Source organism: Drosophila albomicans, chromosome 3, assembly GCF_009650485.2.
Source record: "Drosophila albomicans strain 15112-1751.03 chromosome 3, ASM965048v2, whole genome shotgun sequence".
In the NCBI taxonomy this organism is placed as follows: Eukaryota; Metazoa; Arthropoda; class Insecta; order Diptera; family Drosophilidae; genus Drosophila; species Drosophila albomicans.
The window spans coordinates 9,273,774-9,295,519 of NC_047629.2; the positions used below are offsets into that span (position 1 = coordinate 9,273,774).

Sequence of the window (21,746 nt, forward strand, 5' to 3'; positions counted from 1 at the left end):
CGGAAGGAATAAAGATCTATCAATGTGTCTCATTATAAATTCAGAAGAAATGCTTCTTAATTGTTTAGTTTAATACATATAAGTAATGAAAGGCACTTTGTCAACTGCGGAAGGAAAAAAGATCTATTATTGTGTCTCTGCTAGTTGCGGAAGCCAAAATATCCATTATTGATACTCTTCTTCGTTGTGTATCCAATAATTACGGAAGGCAAAAATATCCATTAAGTGTCCAACGCGTTTGTCGATGAATGAAGTTATTAGACGATTACTGAAGTATGGTAAACAAGTTAAAAAATTATAAAAATAAATGATATACTCAGTTATTCGTTATGTAACCAATAACTACTGAAGGAAAAAAGATATATTATTGTGTCTCATTATAAATTCAAAAGAAATGCTTCTTAATTGTTTAGTTGTACAAAATGAAAGGCACTTTTTCAAAGATACAAAATTATAAAAAGAAATAATAATAATAAAAATAATAATACTCTCTTCTTCGTTATGTAACCAATAACTGCGGAAGGAAGAATGATCTATTATTGTGTATCCAATAAATCCGGAAGTCAAAAATATCTATTATTGATACTCTTATTCGTTGTGCATCCAATAATTACGGATAATTAAGTGTCCAACGCGTTTGTCGATGAGTGAAGTTATTAGACGACGACTGAAGTATGGTAAACAAGTTAAAAAATTATAAAAATAAATGATATACTCAGTTATTCGTTATGTAACCAATAACTACTGAAGGGAAAAAAAAATTGTGTCTCTAATAATTACGGAAGACAAAAATATCCATAATTGATATACACTTATTCGTTGTGTATCCAATAATTGCGGAAGGCAAAAAGATCCATTATTAAGTGTCCAACGCGTTTGTCGATGAGTGAAGTTATTAGACGACCACTGAAGTTTGCTAGATTCACATTGAATGAAGCACTCCCATATCTAAAACAAACAAAAATATTAAAAAGTTGAATATGCAATGTTATTAAAGATGTTTAGAAATTATATTTAATAAAAGTATGCAATGTATCTACACCTGTATTGTAAAGAGAAGAGACATTCAATATTTAATTACTTGATTTATTTTTTACTTACAGAATTTCACTCACTGGAATCACGTTCCGAAAGTATTCTCGAAAGTTGATTGCGCCCTTATGGAACTCCACTCGACTTATGCTAAGCATACGATTTGGATCTGTAGTGTATAAAATGACAAATATTTGCCGAGTCGGAGTCACAATAGGGCGCACAAACTTTCCAATCACATTCTCTATATATGCTGCATCGCTCTTTTGATAGAAATCATCTACGGTTTCTTTCGTATACAACAAAAAGAATTGTCTTTCAATGCTCTGATTTTCGTTCGATGTAAAATGCTGATCGAGAATGCCTTGTTGACCAGAAAAGTACGAGTTTATATTTAGCAAAAACCATTTCTGTACTTTAACGCACGGCTTCACGCCAATTGGTGGTGGTGGTTTAAAGCCAGCAGCGACATCCTCATGATAGAACATGGTAGCCAACGCATCGGCAAGAAAACGATGGTTTTCTGCCATTTTGGAGTCGATGCGCCATTTTTGTAAATCGCAGCAGTACCGCAGAAGATATTGATAGCTTCTGAAAAAATGTTGACGTGTTTTCATCACTAGATCTATGTTGGGCTTTGATGTCTGCATCCAAATCCATTCGTCTATGTAGAAATGTACGTTGGAATCATTTGACGATGAATCAGATGACTCAATCTCGACTGTTTGATCCATGTCCAACTTGGGTGAACCTGAAATTCATAAAAGTAATTAAGAACTGTTTTAATTTGACTGTTGCTCTTGGCTTACCTGCAAATAAAGCCACAGCTAAAGGAACAGCAACCGATGCATATTTGATATTATCACTTTGCTTGCGACAGACAAGCCAGTCCGCTTCCTCGAAAATATGCTCCATATAACTGTTGCACGACTTCATAAACTGACGGATCACCGTGTTGGGATGCAGATTAGTTTCGGTTGAGTACGCCGACTTGAGACAATTACTTCCACCGTTGCGATCGATGGCACAAATGCTTGGATACAGGCCGCCTGTTAAAGCTGCTTTAGCCAAAGGCCAATTGTCAGACTTGCTATTCACATGCTGAATGCTCAAGGCACCTTGGCAGTGCACGAGGTTGGCTGCACGTAGTGCACTCAGTATTTTCGAACGTGTGAAGGTCAACTGTTCCATTAGACCATTAAGCATAAATTCATATTCAGTAGAGAGACAAAGGGGGGTGAGATTGTTTTGGAAGCGATCTTGCCACTCTTGATAAAGATGCAGAAACACAAAGTGATCGGATAACTGATCTGCAGCCAAGCGATGACGCTCTTGCTTAACGCTATTCTGCATAAATATGGCGAACTTATCCCACAAAGCATCGATATCCTCATTGAACGGCAACGACAATGGGTCGTCGGAAATAAAAGAACTGACGATGGTCAAAACTGGATCCAGGCATTGCAGCAGGATGCCAAAAACCAAAGCACGTCCGAGTTGACATGGCACGGGAATGTCAACTAGTCGGCAGCCCAACCAGGTCACATCCTCAATGTCATCCAGGATATCAATCTTCTTCAGAAACTGCACAGCCTGATGCACATTTATCAGAGGAGGCGGTGAAATTGTGTATGCCAGATATTCACTAATGATGGAATGCGGCGACAGTAACTTGACAATCAAACAGATTTTGTCCAACGGCATGGTTTGCAGCGCCGGTTTGCCGATCTCCTCTAGCTGCTCGTAAGTCTCCTTTGTCATTAAGCGAAAGCACTGCACAGCAGCAGCAGCTTTAAAAAAAATAAAATGTAAATAACAATAAATATAACTTTATCGTATTTTCACAAACCATCAGGGTGAAGCAGTAAAAATCGACGAAAGAGTCCGTCTTTTTGGAGCCAACCGATTTTATCCTCAGTTTCGCCGCTGGATCCTCTGCTCCACGATCTCTTCTCGCACACAGAGTCAATTAAATATTTAAACGACACAGGTACCACCAACGACTCTATGACGGTCGTGGCCAAAATAATCTTTAGAGTATCCGCTGGCGCTTTAAGCAATGCATCCAAATCCTCTCTTTTCATATTCTCGTGCAACAGATAAATGGGAGAGGCATGCAGATAGCCATTCAAAAAGTGACTCAAGAGCATATAGTTTAGTTTAACCAAGTGCAAGAATGATGGCAAAATGATCAAGATGTTGCCTGGAATAGAGGAATGATGGATAATAACTTCAAAGACCATACTGAGAAAACGCAAATAAGGAAAATTAAATTATTTATTAAAAAAGAACACTTTGAAAGCTCTAGACTAAAGAGGTATTCAGACGAGTGCAAGTCAAACTGTTTTTATCGCCTAATCGGGCCAGAGATTGTTTTGATAGCGAATACAAAAATATACAAAGGGGTGAACTGCTGCAGTGATTTATTCCTTTTTGAGTTTTTATACAATCTTATTAAAAAAAAAACATAGAAATATAAAAGCCCTTTGTTTTTTCTCCCTGAGGGGAACCTGGCAGAGAGTACTCAAAACAGAATACAGATATATTCATATATGAAAAATACACACACATTTATATTATAAATATTATTACAGGGCTGCTGCCTTAACTAAAACTATTAAAACTATTTAACAGATAACTGTACGACGAGATGATGGTAGAGGCAGGCAATCAAATTGATGAGGATATTCTCCTGTAACACTAAAAATGGTCACACCTTGGCAAGTTCCTCCAGCTGGGTTAATTGTTTCAAAATCTCCGATTTTTTTTTCACTTTATCCAATTGATCCTTGTCCAGCTTATTAGGGTTGCCCGCTTGCATTTTACTCTCAATTTGCTCAATTTCACGAATTTTCTTGCGCAATTTCTTCAGTTGCTTTGCAGTATCCACTTCATGGGAATCGGCGTTAAGCTTAAGTTCAGCATCCAGTGTTTTGGCCAATGCAGCTATCTCACGGTCATTCTTAGCTTTTGGCGCTGAAGCTGTAAATTGCGCCGGTTTTATTGTTGTTGCTGTTGCTGAAGCGGGTGTTGTAACTTGTGCCGCTTTTGTCGTTGTTGTTGTACTCCTGTCCACACGCTGTTGTTTTGCCTTTTCCTTCTTTTCGTGCGTCTTTTTAAGTTCGGCCGCCACAAGCGGACACATTCCTGGCGGCACTCCAGTTTGTCTCTGGGCCACAAACTGTTTGCCTTTGCTCTCGTATAGCGGCACCTCTTCTTGAGGCACATAGCCATCCTTGACGCGCCGTGCTTTTCGCCAAGTGCCATCGGGTCGCTTAGTTGCCGGTATAAATTTTCCCTTATCACTCTCCAAATATGTACTCATTTTTCTTATTTTTTGTTTTTAATCAAGCGCAATGCAAGTCGCGTTCTGATCAAAAAAAAAGTATGGGTTCTAATCAGCGTGACCACAAGTGCAATTTAAAATATACTATTTAGCTTTTGCAAAATATACCAATTAGTCGCTTGGTAACACTGCAATTGAGATGGGGGGAATTTGTTTCACGACGTTCAATTTTTTCGTGCACATTTGAAGGGTATTTGACTAGTTTTGACATACCTATACATTTTTGAAATTATTAAAGGGGATATACAAGTCAAACCGAAAGAATTAAGCAATTCTTGAAATTTAAATTTAGATTTGCAGAAAATAATTAAATTCCTTAAGACAAATGTTCACAGTATCCTTTAAACAAAGAGAAATGTTTTAGTAAATATTAAAGTTTAAGTTCACTTACCTTTGGGATAATCGGACTTTGCATATAAGAGATACATGATATCAATAATACAGTCGAAGTCCACAAATTCTGCTTTCAAATTTTTTAATACAAAGCCATGAAGACCATAATTTTTGAGCACTTCAACGCAGGCATCGTTTCCTCTGGCAGAAGCCGTTGATATGGCGTTATCCTGGTGATTGTCGACTATATATGGGTTGGCACCCATGAAAAGCAGCAGCCGCAGATGCTTGACATTGTTCAATTGAGCCGCAATAATTAGTGCTGATTTGCCAGTCATAGAATGTTGGTAGTTTACTGGGGACAATTCGTAGTTGACCGAGTAAAGAAATGGACCAATAGCCGTGTCCGTGCCAATTGCCTCGTATACTTCCAGGAATTTATCAAGATTTTCATTTTGAACATTTGTTGCTCGAAAGATTTGCGGTCTATCCTTGTAAATTTGCGGTCCTTTGTACAGTTCAGCTCCAGCAATCGAGCTATTTATGTCTTCCAAATAAAAGATTTTGGAGCCAGTCTGCTTAATTGGCGATTCTGCAGAAACCTCCGTGCCTTCGCCAAAGAAATCAAGAAATATTTTTGAATCACAACGTTGCGAGAGTAATATGATGCGTAGATTCTGATTGACAGCCAGTGCCTTTTTCAATTCGCTCAAAAGTATATCCGTATACGCGTCGTGCAGATGTACATCGCCGACCACAAAGTGGCTGATATTATTCAGATTCTTGTTCTTATTAAGTACAGAGCTGAGAAAGCATTTTGCAGTCGTAAACAAAATATGGGTCGATGAGCTGCTCACGCTAAGCTGCGAGACTTCTAGACCAATAGTCTCGCCTATGCTTTCATCCAAATAATTAGAAAATCGCTCACTGTTATTCATGGCAACAATAGTTTCCTTTTCGATGCAGATCATTTTTAAGTTTGACTTCTTAAACTCGGAGTCGTCTAATATGATTATGGGTAAAAGTAACGATTTATCCGTTTGAAGATCGCCTTTAAAAATAACAACGCGATGCATGTAAATGGCTGTTAATATGTTCATGTGGCACGAATAAGTAGAAACGTCTCCGAAAAATTTGCGGTATTTGTCCGATTTCTTTCGTGGTGCTGGTGGACTCAACACACCCATTGGAAGTTGAAGAGTCGACGCCGTTAGCAACGACTGTAAACCAACTATGTCCGCTGGAATCTGGCGCTCGTCCCTGGAATTGGTGCCTATGTAAACGGTGAGAGAGTCCATTTCCACCATTGTTGATGGGGAAATGGTCAGCTTTTTTGGTTCCTCCAAAAAATGGCGGCAAGACAGCTTGCAAACCTTCACGCATTTCTGCCCGCCGGATATAACGTACTGCGATCGCAGGCCTAACGATTGGGCCCATTGCATAATTACTGTGTTGTCCAATGTGCGAAATGAGCACGATAATTGTTGGCAACATCGGCGACCAGCAATAAAATACAGCAATTGCTGGGGAATATACTTTTCGTGAATCACTTTATCCATAACGCGCTTTCGAATGCTGACGCCATTTAATAAAACTGACTAATGCCGTTATATTCGAACCAGCATAAAGAATTTTCAGTATGCAATGACGGAATGGAACATTAAATTAATATGCAAGCTTGATTGCAAATCGATAACCATTCTTTATTAGAGACGGTTTTATATAAATTCAGTAGTTTATATATTAAGAATAAATGCACCTAAGCACATTGTAAACATACATAAATGGTGTAATACACACTTCTTATGAAAAAAAATCTTTAATTACACGATGTATCGTAATTCATTTTCTGAAATTGGTTCTTTTTAACAGTTAAGAAAAGAAAAATTTACTAATATGTATATCTAAAGAAATAATTTAGTATAAAATGAAGATTATAATAAGAAAAGATTTTTCAGCTCACTGTGTGTATCGATACCATCACGTAAGTTTTTATTCCAAATTTGGCCCGATAATAATAATTATAAGACTATTTAAATAAGAAAAAATTAATAATTCTTATTTATTTTGTTCTATCCAAATTTCCGGTAACTGATTTTTTTTTTTTATTGCACGTATTTCTCGGAATCATTATTTTTTTCAAAAGAGGTCATTACATTTATGTATATGCATGAACTCAAGTCCTATTACAGTAAAAAATACTTATTAAAGTCCCCAACCTCGCAATTTACGTATGCTATAATCCGAAACTCTCGTCTCCAACTTAAATGCCTGCTAGTCAATAGGCTATGACTGCGATTCCGGCTATAGTTTGCTACTTTTGTGGTAATATGAATTTAGTAGACATTGCTGCAATTAATAATGAAACTCACCTCTTTCAATAGAAAACTTTTGTTCTTTATGCTCAACTTAACTGATTGTCTTCGAATAAACATCTATAATAAAGCAAAGACGAAGCCAGGAATAATAATAATAAAACTTTTTGCGATTATTTTGACATATTTGTATTTATTTTATATACACATAAGAAGGTAGGAATAGCTACAAATATTTCAGTTGAATCAAAAAAGATTCATTAGTACCAAAATGGTAATTATTGTTTTCAATTAAATCATTTAAAGAAAATTTGATTTGTCCACAGAATTTTGGGAGCCACTGCTTTGATTTGACCAAGAGTTTCCAGGTGGACAGCCATTCTGTAAAATAAAAGTGGGTGATAAGTAAAATTTGAATTTGAATTTGTTGTTCAGATCAAGATAGAACTAACCTGCTGATCATTTGAAGAGTTATCGCCTTTATTCATTCCACTGGAGTTTTGATTATTTGAACCTTTATTTCGTCCCGAGTTGTTCATGTTACAGTTGGAATGCCCGCTGTTTTGAGCCATCCACGATAAAAAATTGCCTCCCTGAGAAGTAACTGAAAGAGTTTTTTGTTTGAAACAATGATAGTGTATAGAAGGCTTGCCTGCTGGTCCTGGTTTTGATTTTGCAGCTGATTGCCCAAAAGGCTCCACTGATTCAACGCAGCAGCAACCAAAGCAGGGTTCATCGGCAATGAGTTTAAATTAAGTCCGACGCCTAAAGGGTTGTTCATGTTTTGCCCTTGATTTGATGAGTTGGATCCTTGCGAATTTATGCCTAACGCCTGTAGGTTCGGCATGTCCAAATGTCCCCTGTTCATCCAACCGCCATTGCCTACGTTGCCATTGTGCGGCTGATTCATGCCGTGAAAATTGTTCTGCCTATTATTATTATAGGGTATAACACCGTCTTGGCGATGGTTCATGTTCCCGCCACTATTGTGATTGCTACTGTTCGCGTAACCCCCGCCGCCCATATTTGCGCCAAAATTATTGCCACCCATTCCGTAGCCACCACTGCCAATGTTGCTGTGACTATTGCCGATTGCAGTGTTATCACTTCCATGTGCATTGTGTTGTTGGTTATTACCTCTGTGGTGTCCGCTTCGCCCAGAGTTCATGTGATTCCCCTGATGGTACGAATGCATGCCGAAATTGTTGCCCGCATTGTAACTGTAATTTTGTCCTTGATGGCTTCGGTTCTGCTCGGCTTTGGGCGCAGCATTTGATACGTGAACCGATACGCCTGTTGTAAAAAGCAAACTTGTGATATAACATGAATACACAAATTTGTAATTGATTTAAATACCTTTTATTATATGATCCTCTCCGCAGAGAGATTGAGCAACGTCTGGATCGAGAAATGTGACAAAGCTGAACGCTCGAAACGGGCGAGGAATAAACACATCTGTGACCTCGCCAAATTTTGAAAAGTAATCCCTCAGATCATCCGAGTTTATATCCTCGGTGCAACGACCAACAAATACCTTGCACGGCACTTGATGACCCATGCCCTTTAAAATTAAAATAATTTTTATTTACAAATCGATTCACATTGCAAGTTATTTTTTGACAACACCTTTGAATTGGGAACTTTCACTTCACACCATCGACCATCGATGAGATGCCGATTGGAGAGTACTCTCATCTGTGCTTCATATGAGCCGAAACGTACGAATCCAAAGCCCTTCGACTGCCCGGACTTGACATCTTTTTTAATCTGCGCCATAAGCACTTCGCCATAAGTCTCAAAATACTCTCGTAAACTGTCTTCGGTTGTTTTCCATGCAAGGCCCAACACAATAAGATCGGTGCATCGTAATCGGGTTTCAATGCGTTTTGTTTTTGCCGTTGAATTTTCCAAGTTATCATCGCTTTTTCGTTTGTTCTCTACGGGAGGCAATATGGGTCGGTAAGCTGCACTATCGATGATCTCTGTCGCATCAGAGCTTCTGAAATTTGGTATACCTTTTGGAAACACACAAAAATAGATATCTTCGCCCCAACCCGATTCAGCACTCGGTGGAAACAGGCGTCCCTCATTTGAGCGTACACCACGAACAGCTTGTGTATCTATATTCCTGTATTTCAGTCCACAAGAGCCAGGAAACTGTGCTTGAAGTGTAGACAATAGCAAAGTACCATCCTCTTCCGCTGGAAGTTCGATGGGCTCATCACCCTCCTCCTCTGATACTTGCACGAAGTCCATTTGGTTCTTTTATCCAAATTCTATAAATTTTAGCATATATATTACAATTAAAATATGTTCAGATTTAAAATCGATAGTGTTTATTTTGTCTAAAATCATTCAATCAATTAAGGAAACGCTCTGATATACTCAAAATACAGTCCCATTGTATAATAATCTCTTGTAACAATTAATGCACTCACTCATTGGGCAAGATGCGCACACAAAACATGTTAGATAAAAAAAAAAACAGAAATGTTTAATTTAGTAATTGAAATACTTAAATAAAGCAAGAATGATATAAGAGTGCTTTATTGAAATAATTTCCCAATGATTTAGAAACTATAACGCAAACATTTAATTAATTTTGTAAACACAAATGAAAGAAACCTAAATATGCAGCATGTTTATAACTGGTAGTTAAGGATAGTTTTCAAAATAAATCATCTTTTCAGATTAGCCACAATTTAATTATTTAAATAGTCAAAATATCTCTTTTATATTAAAAATATTAATGCTGAATTATCCTTCTATCAGTTTATGAACATTATATTTTGGTAATTTTTTAAGAGATACTAAGTATTTTAGATCTCGATTTCGAGAGTTATTATACACAAGTTTATTTACACACACAATATTCAAAGATGTATACACATACACACACATACGCAAATACATATACACATACATATACTCATTCTCATGTAGATATCTTTCAAAAACAAATTCATTCCATAATAGTGTACCTGATCGAAGCTTATAGACGTAGTATGCAACTTTCATTAATCAAACACTTCATCCAAAATTAGCCCAACTATGACCAAATATTAAACTTATGGTTATTAAAAATATACATTCATCAATTGGCATTCAGTGTTAAGTATGTATTGTCACAGGTAATTAAAAACAATTATAATTATGTCAAGTTGCCTAAATACACTAAATTTGAATTGGACGCTATTTGCGCAAACGCAAATTTGCCCGATAACTGCGCAGAATTGCCCGATAGGTGCGCACAATAAGGATGGTTAACCTTCATTGATTTTTGTTGCAAGGATATATGTTATTAATCTGCGAACATTTTATATCTATTACTTATCGATCGATATGTGTGTATATGTGTACCCATTGAAAATGGTTTAATAAAAAACTGTATAATGCAGAATATTCAATATTTTTGTATCATATTATCCATATATACGCCGCAAAGAATAGGACGACTACTACAAGGACTCTGGCCCTCAAATACAGAATATATTAATCGAAACGAGACAACTACTGACGCTCAACACACTTTGAGCGCTTTAAACATAAAAATTGTAATGAATAATAACGCTAAATACAATTATTGTCCTATATAATGACTGCTTTGTATATTAGAATTCTTTTTATATATTCCTATTAGTATATACTTATATATATGTATGCAGATGTACATAAACATACGATGCATCAATAATTCGTAGTTACATACGTAAATATGTAATCACACACACACATGCACTGTCACACATACATAAGAATGTAAATGCCGTAAAAGAATCGCATTTGGAATACGATTTGACACGTTTTTACATAAAAATCAATAGAGATCTAATATGTATGGATGCAGGCATGAGTAGAAACATATATGTACGTACATACATACATACGTTCATTCTGCATGAGCATGAATTATTATACCTAAAAGAAAAATTAAGTTGATTGATTGGCGATTTGGGGGTCTCCTAAAAGGTTATACAACAATTCTTACACTATTAATAAGGGGTTAGTTGTAACACTACAGATGTAATGCCTTCAATAAATGTATGTATGTTTTTCTTTAACAGCTCACACACGTAATATTTTATGTTGTATGTATATTTCCTTTATACGCTCGCTCTCTCACAAGATTCACACACAGTCAGAACCAGAATTCGAAGTCACTTTTCTTTACACGCTCGATTCGCTCGACACAACACACGCTAGGTCAATATGCACATCCACTTTTTTTAATAAGTGCGTAATAAATATAAAGAATATTTACAATTTCGCTTTTATTAAATTTGTTTGCGTAAAGTACACCATTTCTCCCTGCAAAAATTCGTGAAAAAATTTTCTGTATGTATAATCGAGTCAGTGTTACCACAATCTGTATTTAAAAATATACCATTTTGCTACAAACCAAGTACCATATACATATACTATAAAATTAAAAATTTGGTTACACTGTGATTAGAGAAGGGATGATATTAAATTGTTGAGAAACATTTAATTTCAAAAAATTTTGTACTGATTATCCTATGTTATAAAAGCAGTGCAACGCTAATGCGCATTTATATACGTTCTTAATATACATATATTTAAGAGATATACTCAAATCGTTAATCCTAGCACTTATAATAATACATTCTTGTTTTTACACAAAACACAATTTAAAATATTATTGGTACAGGTGGTTGGTTATATGATAAAAAGGCATTGTTGATCTTCACTACAAAAATATTATATTTTTCGTAATAAATGGTAAAATCACAGTGAAATATTACTACACGCTGCTGAATTAAAAATATAGTTTTGGGCCTCCAGTATGTGCATTTCGGTTAAGCAAATGGCAACTAGTAATATAATATATCCACTGTAACGAATCGCTCGTAGGAAGTCCCACAACTTGTCGCAAAATATACTAAGCAGTACGCAATGGAGCAGGGCATGTACGTTCACAATACGCCACATCCATGCCACGCAGAAAAATAGCGTCGACTTAAATACATAATTCTGGCACTGGTACTGACTGCTACTGATATCCTCTCGCTCCAACATGTTTTGGTAAACGGCAATGTAACGATTCCAGGCCGTTGAGCTGAGCAACAGTTGACCCGTAAAGCTGATGACATTTTTTGCCACTTTGCGTGTGGTAGCTTTCATTTTGGGAATCATTGTTGCGGTTGTTGGCTCCGATTTGGATTCGCTCATTGGAATTATTGAGTAACCTCGACGTGGTGGATTATTTTTTAGATAGAAAAACATGCCCAAGAGTAGCGCAATACAACCGAGTCCATCGCAAAGACCATCTATATAATACCCTGATGTTCCAATTTCGGATCGCTCACCACGAATGTGTTTCCTGACGCGTGCCACATGCCCGTCCAGGTCATCCAAGAATGTACGGATCTGAAAGAGTAACACTCCAAGGCGCCTGTATCCTAAGCTATCGGATGACACCAGTTTTCCCGATACGCAAGCGACTCCCACGTGGAAAAAGGATATCATGTTGGGCGTGATGAACGTGGAACGTGAGATCTCAACCACATTGTCAAATATGGTGGCCAATGGTGCGAATACATAATGATTGGTGTGATCCAAGAGTATGGCTTTAACGGTTATATGACATAGTGGATTTATATCACACGATATCCACGTAGTTTCCTCATAGGATGGCTCCTTTGCGACGGTGGGAAGCTTTAGGGTTTTACTCGGATCGGAAGGTGAATTCGATGGCTCCGACGACGTTGTAAATATTGCTGTCGAATCATTTGTGTGATAGTTGCGATCGATAGCATAATTGTGAACTCGCAAATAGAGCTCAATATCCATAAAAATGTAAAATATTATCAACAAAAACAATAGAGTTAATAATATTTTGCTTATTTGCGAACTCGGCCCAATCATTTTCACGCCGTGAGGTAGATATCATCTATAAATTCTTCGAGCTTTCAGCGAATAGCTAAAACGATATTAAAATATGTAACAAATAGATTAATAACAAACTTATTAGTGTTTTTATAATTAAAGAATTCTACAGAAGATTTTAAAGTAACCTTAAAGCATTCCGAACATGTAACATTAAATTACTATTGATATTCACTTGATTACACCTATAGCAATATTGATTACCGATTTGGATCGACCTAATCTCACTCATTCTGACGCATTGCTGACGGTTTTTCATTTTGGTTTCCTTATCAAACTTAATTGTTTCGTCACCCAAAGTATCTGCCTCACTTTATATGGTCTTATCCAGGGCAATGTAGCATTTATAGAAATTAATCCAATTATTTACAATTGACATGCCTTCAGTACGAATTCAATTTAAGGATTTGTTTACATATGGTATCTTGCTGTGCAACGCATTAATACACTAATACACACACCATGTAGATATACATATCCGTATGTATGTATATCTAAGTAGTAAATAAATTTAAACACAATCCATTGTTTGCGCAATTTATGCAGGTAAACACTTAATGTGGTTGCTCATAAAACCTATTGACACATTTCTTTTAGCACTTCCCATCAAAGTACAACTTCAAATAGTCTGAACTACTGTCCCGTTTATAATAATCAATTAACGATCATTTTTATGGCCATCCATCCAAGTTTGTGTACTTGCATGCCTGTGCCAGCACACATGTGTATATTCATTAGAATGTGTGTGAGTGCAAAGAGCTGTATGTATTTGTGTATATGTGCATATATGAGTGTACGTGTGTTTTCATACAAACGCATCGTTACTCAGCAGTAGATGAGCGAAAGATATATGTACATATACATACATATATGTATGGAAATAAATTAACATCAGCAACTTACAACTAAATTACGCAGTTAAGATTAGTTAATTGTGCAGATTTTGAACATTGTGCAATTGGAACTATTAGTTTATGTGATAATTTATCCTATAGTTGTTTATATATACATATAAATATATATACCATATGATCATACATATATGTACATATGAACATGTACACATGTATGTATTTATTTTTGGTGCAACTGGTAAATGTCGTAAATATTTTGTTTTATTGATTTTTTTATGTCATGAGTGTAGTAACAGCATTCCCGTCCAGATTTGCGCCGCAAACAAACTTTTCGTGAATTGATAACAACAATATTCTATTTTAATATTTTACATATGTGAAAAACACAACAATATTATAATTATACTATGATTTAATCGATTGTAATGTAGAGGTGGAGAAACATCAGGTCAATCGATGTATCGATATTTATAAATATTTAAACATCGATATTTAAACTCGATGTTTTTATCGCCAAATAATTTAAATTCCTTGTTATTAGGAATTTTTTTGAAATAAATATATTTTGCGATGAATGTTGACTTTGTCTCCTGGGTGCGGAAGCAACGTCACCACAATTTTTAAAACAAAAGATAAAGTATTTTGAAAAAAGGGTTCAATAGCCTGAAAACAATATTTTTACTTTAATAAGTAAATAGTTATTTTTGATTCTTCTAGTGAATCCAATTCATAGCCCAGAAAAAATATCGATGTTTAATAAAATGTAGAAAAATCGATAGTGCTAATAATGATTGCCCGTCTCTATTCATTTTGATATATTTGAAGAAGTTGTTTTACGGTCACACTAGACAATTTTTGTTTGTCATCTCATCACAAAAATTATTTCAGCATTGTATTTCCTTGCTGCGACATTTTTTAAAAGATAATTAAAATGGCATTAGCTGAGATTTGCAAAATTTCCAACGCTTCGTACATGAAGCCTTCTGCATGGACATCGTCCGAAGTTGAAGAAGATCTAAATGCATTCACAAGCAACCTCGCAAATCCTTACACTCTAGCTGCTCCTCCATTCGAAAACGTAAGTTGAAATTAAAAACACAGTTTGAAATTGGAGTTTGCAATATAATTTTTTGCAGCCTCTTGAGAATCTAAACAAAATCCAAGCGAATGGAGAAAAAACCGGCATAAAAATTAACTTTGATCACGGAACCACAACGTTGGGCTTTAAGTACCAAGGTGGTGTCATATTAGCTGTCGATTCACGTGCCACTGGTGGTCAATACATTGGATCCCAAACAATGAAAAAAATTGTGGAAATTAATCAGTTCTTGCTGGGCACATTGGCTGGCGGTGCCGCTGACTGTGTCTACTGGGATCGTGTGTTGGCCAAAGAATGCCGCCTCCACGAGCTGCGCAACAAAGAGCGTATTTCGGTCGCTGCTGCCAGCAAGATCATGGCTAACATTGCCCACGAATACAAAGGTATGGGACTGAGTATGGGTATGATGTTGGCCGGCTATGACAAGCGCGGCCCAGGATTGTACTATGTGGATTCCGAAGGATCACGCACTCCAGGCAACGTATTCTCGGTTGGCAGTGGTTCTATTTATGCCTTTGGTGTTCTTGACTCTGGCTACCATTGGGACTTGAAGGACACTGAAGCCCAGGAGTTAGGTCGCCGTGCTATTTACCATGCCACCTACCGCGATGCTTACTCCGGAGGCATTGTGCGAGTTTATCACATGACGCCAAATGGTTGGATCAAAATATCCGAGACAGATTGCATGGAATTGCATTACAAATATAAAGAGGAGAAGGAGGCCAAGTAAAAATTGCTATTTTTGTATCCTATACACAATAAAATAAAATATGTTTGGATTGGAAATCTTATAATACATTAAAACTGTTTATTTTTAAAATACGACTTCAATCTAAGAAGCTTGGGATTTATATGGAGAATTAACTTATTATTATCTTATTTATTATCGTTTTGCTGTTTTGTAATGTGATCCAGAGTTTCCTTGTGACGATCTTCGGCTCGCTTTTGCTTGAACGTTCGCTTTGTATTTGTTTTCTTGAATCTGCCCGATCGCTTTTGCTGCTGCTGCAACAATTCCGTTCTAATGTCCAAATCCGCAGGCAAATGTAGCAGACGAATCATACGATTTCGAACCATAAAATTGTCGAATGCGTGCTGTTCCCCATTGCGATCTATAAAGACGGCGTCTGTCAATTCGCAAGTCATGTGGCCATCGGCAATATTTATGATGCCCGCCACCGAAGTCTCATTGTGCAGATCGATGAGCACAGCGCGTCCTTGGAGCAAAACGGGCAAACAGTTCAAGGTGTTTGTAATCAAAAACTTTTCACGCGCGCTGAAGTTTTGCATAATTGAATATTAAATGGGTTTGTTTACAGCATTTAATTGTATATCAGACATGTAAACAATTTATTCGTACAGACTTTTGAGTTGGTATTTAAATACCAACAAGAGACACAAAGTGAGACCATTTGCGTTTTTTATATACATATGTATATATTTTTGTACTTTTTTGTTTGTTAATATTTGTTATAATTAAAGGATTTTTGATTTGTATTGTGTACAAAAAACATGAATTTTGTATATGGTAAACAATGCATTTATAAAGTATTTCTGCTTACAGTTAGAACTCAATTATTATAAAAGGCATTTTTAAATGGCCGTTCCTCGCTCCAGATTCTGCTTGATCTCCGCCGTATGTTCGCCATAGAAACGGTCCAATTTCTTGTTGAATTTAGAGTTGCGTTCGTTTATGAAGTCCACATCAGCATCGTCGTTGTAGATACGCCTTCTAGAGTATTTCTTTCTACGCTCAATTTGTTGATCTAAATCCTTGACCATATTGTTTATAGCACTCGGCGTATCCTTTGTGCGCAGATGAAGTGTTGTGTTTGGACCGCCATAAAATGCTTCGCCCAGCTCAGCCTTCTGTTTCTCATACTTGGCCATGTCGCGAGGTGGCATGGATTTAACAAGTCGATTGTATTGTCTGGCTGTCTGTGCTTCGTATGTTGAAAAGCCCAGATCGGGATTATCTTTCCGTTGTTTTTTCTTCTCGATGCGATCAGCATCTATGGCAGATACTTCCAGCAGTTTCATGCGCTCGTAATCCTTGCCAGCAGATTCCGCTTCTGCTCGTGCTTTGTCATCTGCCAGCAACCACTCTGCTTGTCGTTTACGAGCTTCCCAGTTGCTGGGCAATTTTTTGCGTGCATCTTCTGCGACGACCTCCTGGTGGTTTTGGGTGCGCGCCTCTTGGCGTTGTTTGTGCAGGTCCAACAGGCGTGCCTTTCGTTCTGCCAGTTTCTCTGCAGCAGATTTTGGCTGTTCCATTGTCGATATTTCGTATATTTGTGAGTAATGTTTATATTATTTTCACTTTGTTTGGATAGTACGCTGCCTCTTCTCGAAATGCCATTCACAAGTGTGCTGCAACAATTTGGTATATTTAATGAATATTTAACGCGAGAGTGGTATTTTTTGTGATTTACAAAAATTATTATTTCAAAATTAGTTTTGACTAATTAGATATATTTATAGCTTTCTGACATGTTTTTCTTTGTTGTCAATTAAATGATTTAATAAAATTGTATTTAAACATAGGTTATATTATTTACGTTTAAAAATTAATTTGAAAGAGTATTTTTAACTATTTTCTGCTATTTTTAGCGGTTTTTGGTTTACTCTTCACAACACGTGCATTGCTTTTTTGTTTATGATTGCCGCGTTAACGCTACCTTTAATTTATTGAATATTTGAAAGAAAGTCGCATTATGAAGTTTGGATACAAAGTGAGTAAATACAAAGAGCAACAGGCAACACGATAAATAAAATTTACACTTGAAAATATTTACAGTTTTCGAATTTGTTGGGCACAATCTATCGCAATGGAAATTTGGTCTTCACACCTGATGGAAATTCAGTTATCAGTCCTGTGGGAAATCGGATAACCGTATACGATCTCAAGAAGTATGTTACCTATACGTTTTCACTCTTTGCACATATCTAAATTTTGTTTACTTAACAGCAACAAGTCTCGCACGTTGTCGTTGGAGTCTCGCTACAACTACACAAATATTGCCCTGTCTCCAGATGGCAGCTTAATGCTTGCAATCAACGAGACGGGCGATGCGCAGCTGATAAGCATGGTGTCCTGCACCGTGATCCACCGCCATAAATTCCAAACTGGAGTGCAATGTGTTAGCTTCAGCCCAGATGGCAGGTACTTTGCCGTGGCGAGAGAGAATCTTGTGTTAATATTTAGTGCTCCTGGAGAAATTACCGGCGAGTACAATCCATTTGTGCTGAAACGTAGTTTCCTTGGCGGTTATGACGATGTCACGTGGTTGGATTGGTCATCCGATTCGAAGCTGCTTGCCATCGGTTGTCGCGATAGCTCCACGAAGATCTGTGCCATTAAACACACGCGGAACTTTAGAACGTACAATCTAAGTGGGCACACGGATGCAATTGTCTCGTGTTTCTTTGAATCGAATAGCTTGCACATCAACACGGTTAGTCGCAATGGTCAGCTATGCTTGTGGGAGTGTAGTATGGCACCCTCTGACTTGGTGGAGGCCGATGAAACAGATGTTGCACCGCCACAGCGCAAAAAGAAGGCGACTGCCAAGAAAAATGGTTCAGATGAGGAAAACGAGTCGGAGGATGATGTGGATAACAATGTTGAGCGACCGCAAGTGGAGACAAATGGTACGGAAGATGATAATGAAATCAAGGATGAGGAGATCCGCAAGTCGCATCCATTCTTTTACAGTAAATTGGGACGTCATTATTTAGCCAACGAGCCGCGCAAGGAGAAGCGTGATGCACTGCTCACGGCTGCAAATTATAATCGTCAAACCAAGGTATTGGTTGTGGGCTTCAGCACAGGTGCTTTTTATTTGTATGAGCTGCCTGATGTCAATATGATCCACTCACTAAGCATCTCTGACTATCCAATTTCCACGGCGCTCTTCAACTGCACCGGCGACTGGGTGGCGCTGGCATCCAAGGAAATTGGTCAGCTGCTGGTGTGGGAATGGCAGAGTGAGCAGTACATTATGAAGCAGCAAGGACACAGCAGTGAAATGACTTGCATTGCGTACTCTCCGGATGGTCAGTACATTGCCACCGGTGGTGAGGACTCCAAAGTGAAGCTGTGGAACACTCAAAGCAGTTTCTGCTTTGTGACATTTAGTGAGCACACAAGTGGAGTGTCGGCTGTTACATTCAGTCGCAACAAGAAGTTCCTGGTCAGCAGTTCATTGGATGGGACTGTGCGTGCCTTCGATATTATTAGATATCGCAATTTCAGGACATTCACATCGCCCACTCCGGCACAATTCGCTTGTGTAGCTGTGGACTATTCTGGAGAATTGGTTGTCGCAGGTGGACAAGATGTGTTTGACATTTATCTGTGGTCCATTAAGACGGGCAAATTGCTTGAAGTCATAAGTGGCCATGAGGGTCCAGTTACCTCGGTAGCCTTTTCCCCTGTCCCAACTTCGTCCACGCTCATTTCTGGATCATGGGACAAAACTGTGAAGATTTGGAATTGTCTGGAAAGCAATAGTGAGCATGAGACAATCGATGCCCTTTCTGATGTGACCTCTGTAACATTTAGTCCAAGTGGAGAAGAGGTAATGAAAGATCTTTTATTTAAAGATAAATCTTTTAAGCATGCCATGCTTCCAGGTCGCAGTGTCTACGCTTTCAGGCACCATAACCGTCTTCGATGTGAAATCGGCAACGCAAGTGACCACAATTGAGGGTCGTGATGATTTGGGAGGCGGTCGTTTGGAGACTGATGTTGTGACTGCCAAGACGAATACCCAATCAAAGTAAGTGAGCTTCGCATCATCCTCATTCTAAACTTTAGTTAATGTTTGAGTTTTTCTTAGCTATTTCTCGACGATAGAGTATTCGGCGGACGGTGAATGCCTTTTGGCAGCGGGCAAATCAGCAAACATTTGCATCTACCATGTTCGTGAAGCGATCCTGCTAAAGAAGTTCCAGATAACACAGAACTTCAGTCTCGACGGTCTAAATGTGAGTTAAATTCAACGGAAATTAGAGATTTGAGTTGTGATTTCCAATTGATTCATTTGCAGGACTTTATCAGCCGCAAACATCTGAGCGAGTTTGGCAACATGGCGTTGGTGAAGGAACGCGAGCAGCTGGAGGGAGGCAATGTGGCTATACGCTTGCCGGGAGTACGTAAGGGAGACATGTCCGCTCGACGCTTTCAGCCCGAGGTGAGAGTGTTTTCCGTCCGCTTTTCACCTACTGGCCAGGCATTTGCTGCAGCTGGCACGGAAGGCCTTTGCATCTATGCACTCGATAAAGGTAAGTTGAAGATGCATAAGTAAAATTTAATATAATAGAAGAGGCTTTTTAAATTGTTAAACGATGATAATTGCAGGAGTTGTCTTCGATCCGTTCGATTTGTCACTGGAAGTGACACCGAAGGCGGTGCATGAGTCGCTAAAGAGGCTGGAGTATACAAAGGCCCTTGTGATGTCCCTGAAACTAAACGAGTCCAATTTGGTGACCTTAGTGCTGGAGCGCGTGCCATATAAGGACAGTAAGTGCTTACATTAATTTTGGAATACAGAAGGGGACAGAACTCCCCAATAGCACACACAACCTTGCAAATGGAGCCAGTTTTGCAACCTTCTTCGCCATTTTTCCATTTTTTTCCCTGCAATCAATAGCGATTTCGTAGTTTCTCTGCTTTTCGCATGTCTAAAAATAGATGGGAGTTGAGTTGATGTTAGGGTGAAACATTCAAGGCAGCCCACTTATTACCCAACAACATTTGGATCGAATGTGCAAATTTCTTGACTGTGTTAATAAACAGTTTCAAGGTTCTTTCTGCATTCACGTGGCCGGTTAGCAGTTGCCCCAAATGGGGTATGGGCTGAATGGTTAATAACCCCTTCTGTCACTGTCAACTGCCACGAACATAAACAAGCCCTCCATTGGGTGGCAACACGTGTCGTACATGAATTAAAGCTAATATGTTGCATTAATTTTACAGTTGAATTGCTCTGCGCGGATCTCTCGCCTGACTTTGCTCAGCGATTGCTGCAACATCTTTCCCGCCTGCTGCAGTCGTCGCCCCACATCGAGTTCTACTTGCAGTGGTGCTGTTGCCTGTTGACTAAACATGGCTATCATGATGGAGTCTTTCAACAGACAGCTTTGCTGGGATTACACGAAAGTATTTCAAACAAATATGAGATGCTTAACAAGATGTAAGTGCAGACAGCCTCCTATGATAATTATAGTTCATTAACTATTCATATCATTTATCTAGTTGTGACTTTAACAAATACACGATGCGCGTGTTGTTGGACAGATCAGAGAAACTCAAGGAGTTGAAGCAATCAAATGGCGAGAACGATGACGCAGAAGATGGTGACAGTGATGATGAGATGCTGCTGATCAGGAATCAGGATGATAAGATTTTAGAGCGCGAGTTTGATGACGATGAAGAGAGCGAGGAAGACAGCGAAGAAAATGCTGAGGAAAGTGACGAATCATCATAGTTCGTTGTCTTGTTCATCAGCACTTACATGTAAATAAATATAATTGTTAAGCAGAATTGTTAGTACGGGAGTAAAAACCCACTCATAGGAAAGTATCCAAAAACATAAATAAAATGATTTAACATAATACTTAAATATCTGTCATGATTTTGCAAATACATTTAAATCATTATAAATTAATTTTTAAACCATCTGGAATTGACATTAGTTGCCCCTTAAATTGAAACAATTTTTTTAGTTGGAATCAAACTATTTTATATTTGTATTTTTACATGCATAATTGTGAGGGGTTTTGTTTAGTCTTAAAAGCTTTCAAAATCAAGTAATTAGAGCATAAAAGTAGATAGATATGTATATATACTAAAGAAA

General features: G+C 37.8%; 8 protein-coding genes across 13 annotated transcripts; 2 read left to right on the forward strand and 6 right to left on the reverse strand.

The window, feature by feature from the left end:
- Nucleotides 1-494: 494 nt before the first annotated feature.
- Nucleotides 495-6,363, reverse strand: LOC117569111 (benign gonial cell neoplasm protein). Its single transcript, XM_034250129.2, has 5 exons — nt 4,770-6,363; nt 2,882-3,235; nt 1,842-2,822; nt 1,102-1,783; nt 495-948 (listed from the first exon to the last, which is right to left on the reverse strand). The coding sequence occupies exons 1-5, from the start codon at nt 6,268-6,270 to the stop codon at nt 813-815; spliced, it is 3,654 nt and encodes a 1,217-aa protein (XP_034106020.1). The 5' UTR covers nt 6,271-6,363; the 3' UTR covers nt 495-812.
- LOC117569114 (partner of Y14 and mago) lies at nt 3,404-4,458 on the reverse strand. Its single transcript, XM_034250134.2, has one exon. It carries the CDS (start codon nt 4,355-4,357, stop codon nt 3,743-3,745), a length of 615 nt encoding a protein of 204 aa, XP_034106025.1. The 5' UTR covers nt 4,358-4,458; the 3' UTR covers nt 3,404-3,742.
- An 827-nt stretch (nt 6,364-7,190) lies between the features above and the next one.
- On the reverse strand, nt 7,191-11,401 carry LOC117568314 (TAR DNA-binding protein 43). Of its 6 annotated transcripts, XM_034248869.2 has the most exons (7): nt 11,015-11,387; nt 9,042-9,302; nt 8,653-8,963; nt 8,383-8,587; nt 7,679-8,319; nt 7,479-7,619; nt 7,191-7,407 (listed from the first exon to the last, which is right to left on the reverse strand). In XM_034248869.2, exons 2-7 carry the CDS (start codon nt 9,280-9,282, stop codon nt 7,327-7,329), a joined length of 1,620 nt encoding a protein of 539 aa, XP_034104760.1. In that variant the 5' UTR covers nt 9,283-9,302; nt 11,015-11,387; the 3' UTR covers nt 7,191-7,326. The 6 variants fall into 6 exon arrangements, with proteins under 6 accessions (XP_034104760.1, XP_034104759.1, XP_051860214.1 ...); XM_034248868.2 differs by having other exon boundaries at nt 8,653-9,302; nt 11,288-11,401; XM_052004254.1 differs by having other exon boundaries at nt 8,653-9,302; nt 11,096-11,391.
- A 329-nt stretch (nt 11,402-11,730) lies between these two features.
- On the reverse strand, nt 11,731-14,197 carry LOC117568315 (ceramide phosphoethanolamine synthase). The gene is made up of 2 exons (XM_034248871.2): nt 13,959-14,197; nt 11,731-12,967 (listed from the first exon to the last, which is right to left on the reverse strand). Exon 2 carries the CDS (start codon nt 12,910-12,912, stop codon nt 11,773-11,775), a length of 1,140 nt encoding a protein of 379 aa, XP_034104762.1. The 5' UTR covers nt 12,913-12,967; nt 13,959-14,197; the 3' UTR covers nt 11,731-11,772.
- A 422-nt stretch (nt 14,198-14,619) lies between these two features.
- LOC117567409 (proteasome subunit beta type-5) lies at nt 14,620-15,684 on the forward strand. Its single transcript, XM_034247383.2, has 2 exons — nt 14,620-14,865; nt 14,924-15,684. The coding sequence occupies exons 1-2, from the start codon at nt 14,719-14,721 to the stop codon at nt 15,614-15,616; spliced, it is 840 nt and encodes a 279-aa protein (XP_034103274.1). The 5' UTR covers nt 14,620-14,718; the 3' UTR covers nt 15,617-15,684.
- LOC117567411 (uncharacterized) lies at nt 15,675-16,195 on the reverse strand. The gene has a single exon (XM_034247386.2). The coding sequence runs from the start codon at nt 16,174-16,176 to the stop codon at nt 15,763-15,765; it is 414 nt and encodes a 137-aa protein (XP_034103277.1). The 5' UTR covers nt 16,177-16,195; the 3' UTR covers nt 15,675-15,762.
- Nucleotides 16,196-16,340: 145 nt separating this feature from the next.
- On the reverse strand, nt 16,341-17,383 carry LOC117567410 (pre-mRNA-splicing factor Syf2). The gene has a single exon (XM_034247385.2). It carries the CDS (start codon nt 17,158-17,160, stop codon nt 16,480-16,482), a length of 681 nt encoding a protein of 226 aa, XP_034103276.1. The 5' UTR covers nt 17,161-17,383; the 3' UTR covers nt 16,341-16,479.
- An 80-nt stretch (nt 17,384-17,463) lies between these two features.
- On the forward strand, nt 17,464-21,557 carry LOC117567407 (periodic tryptophan protein 2 homolog). The gene is made up of 9 exons (XM_034247373.2): nt 17,464-17,618; nt 17,684-17,796; nt 17,855-19,466; nt 19,522-19,667; nt 19,728-19,875; nt 19,938-20,172; nt 20,249-20,410; nt 20,867-21,083; nt 21,146-21,557. The coding sequence occupies exons 1-9, from the start codon at nt 17,601-17,603 to the stop codon at nt 21,375-21,377; spliced, it is 2,883 nt and encodes a 960-aa protein (XP_034103264.1). The 5' UTR covers nt 17,464-17,600; the 3' UTR covers nt 21,378-21,557.
- Nucleotides 21,558-21,746: the final 189 nt, after the last annotated feature.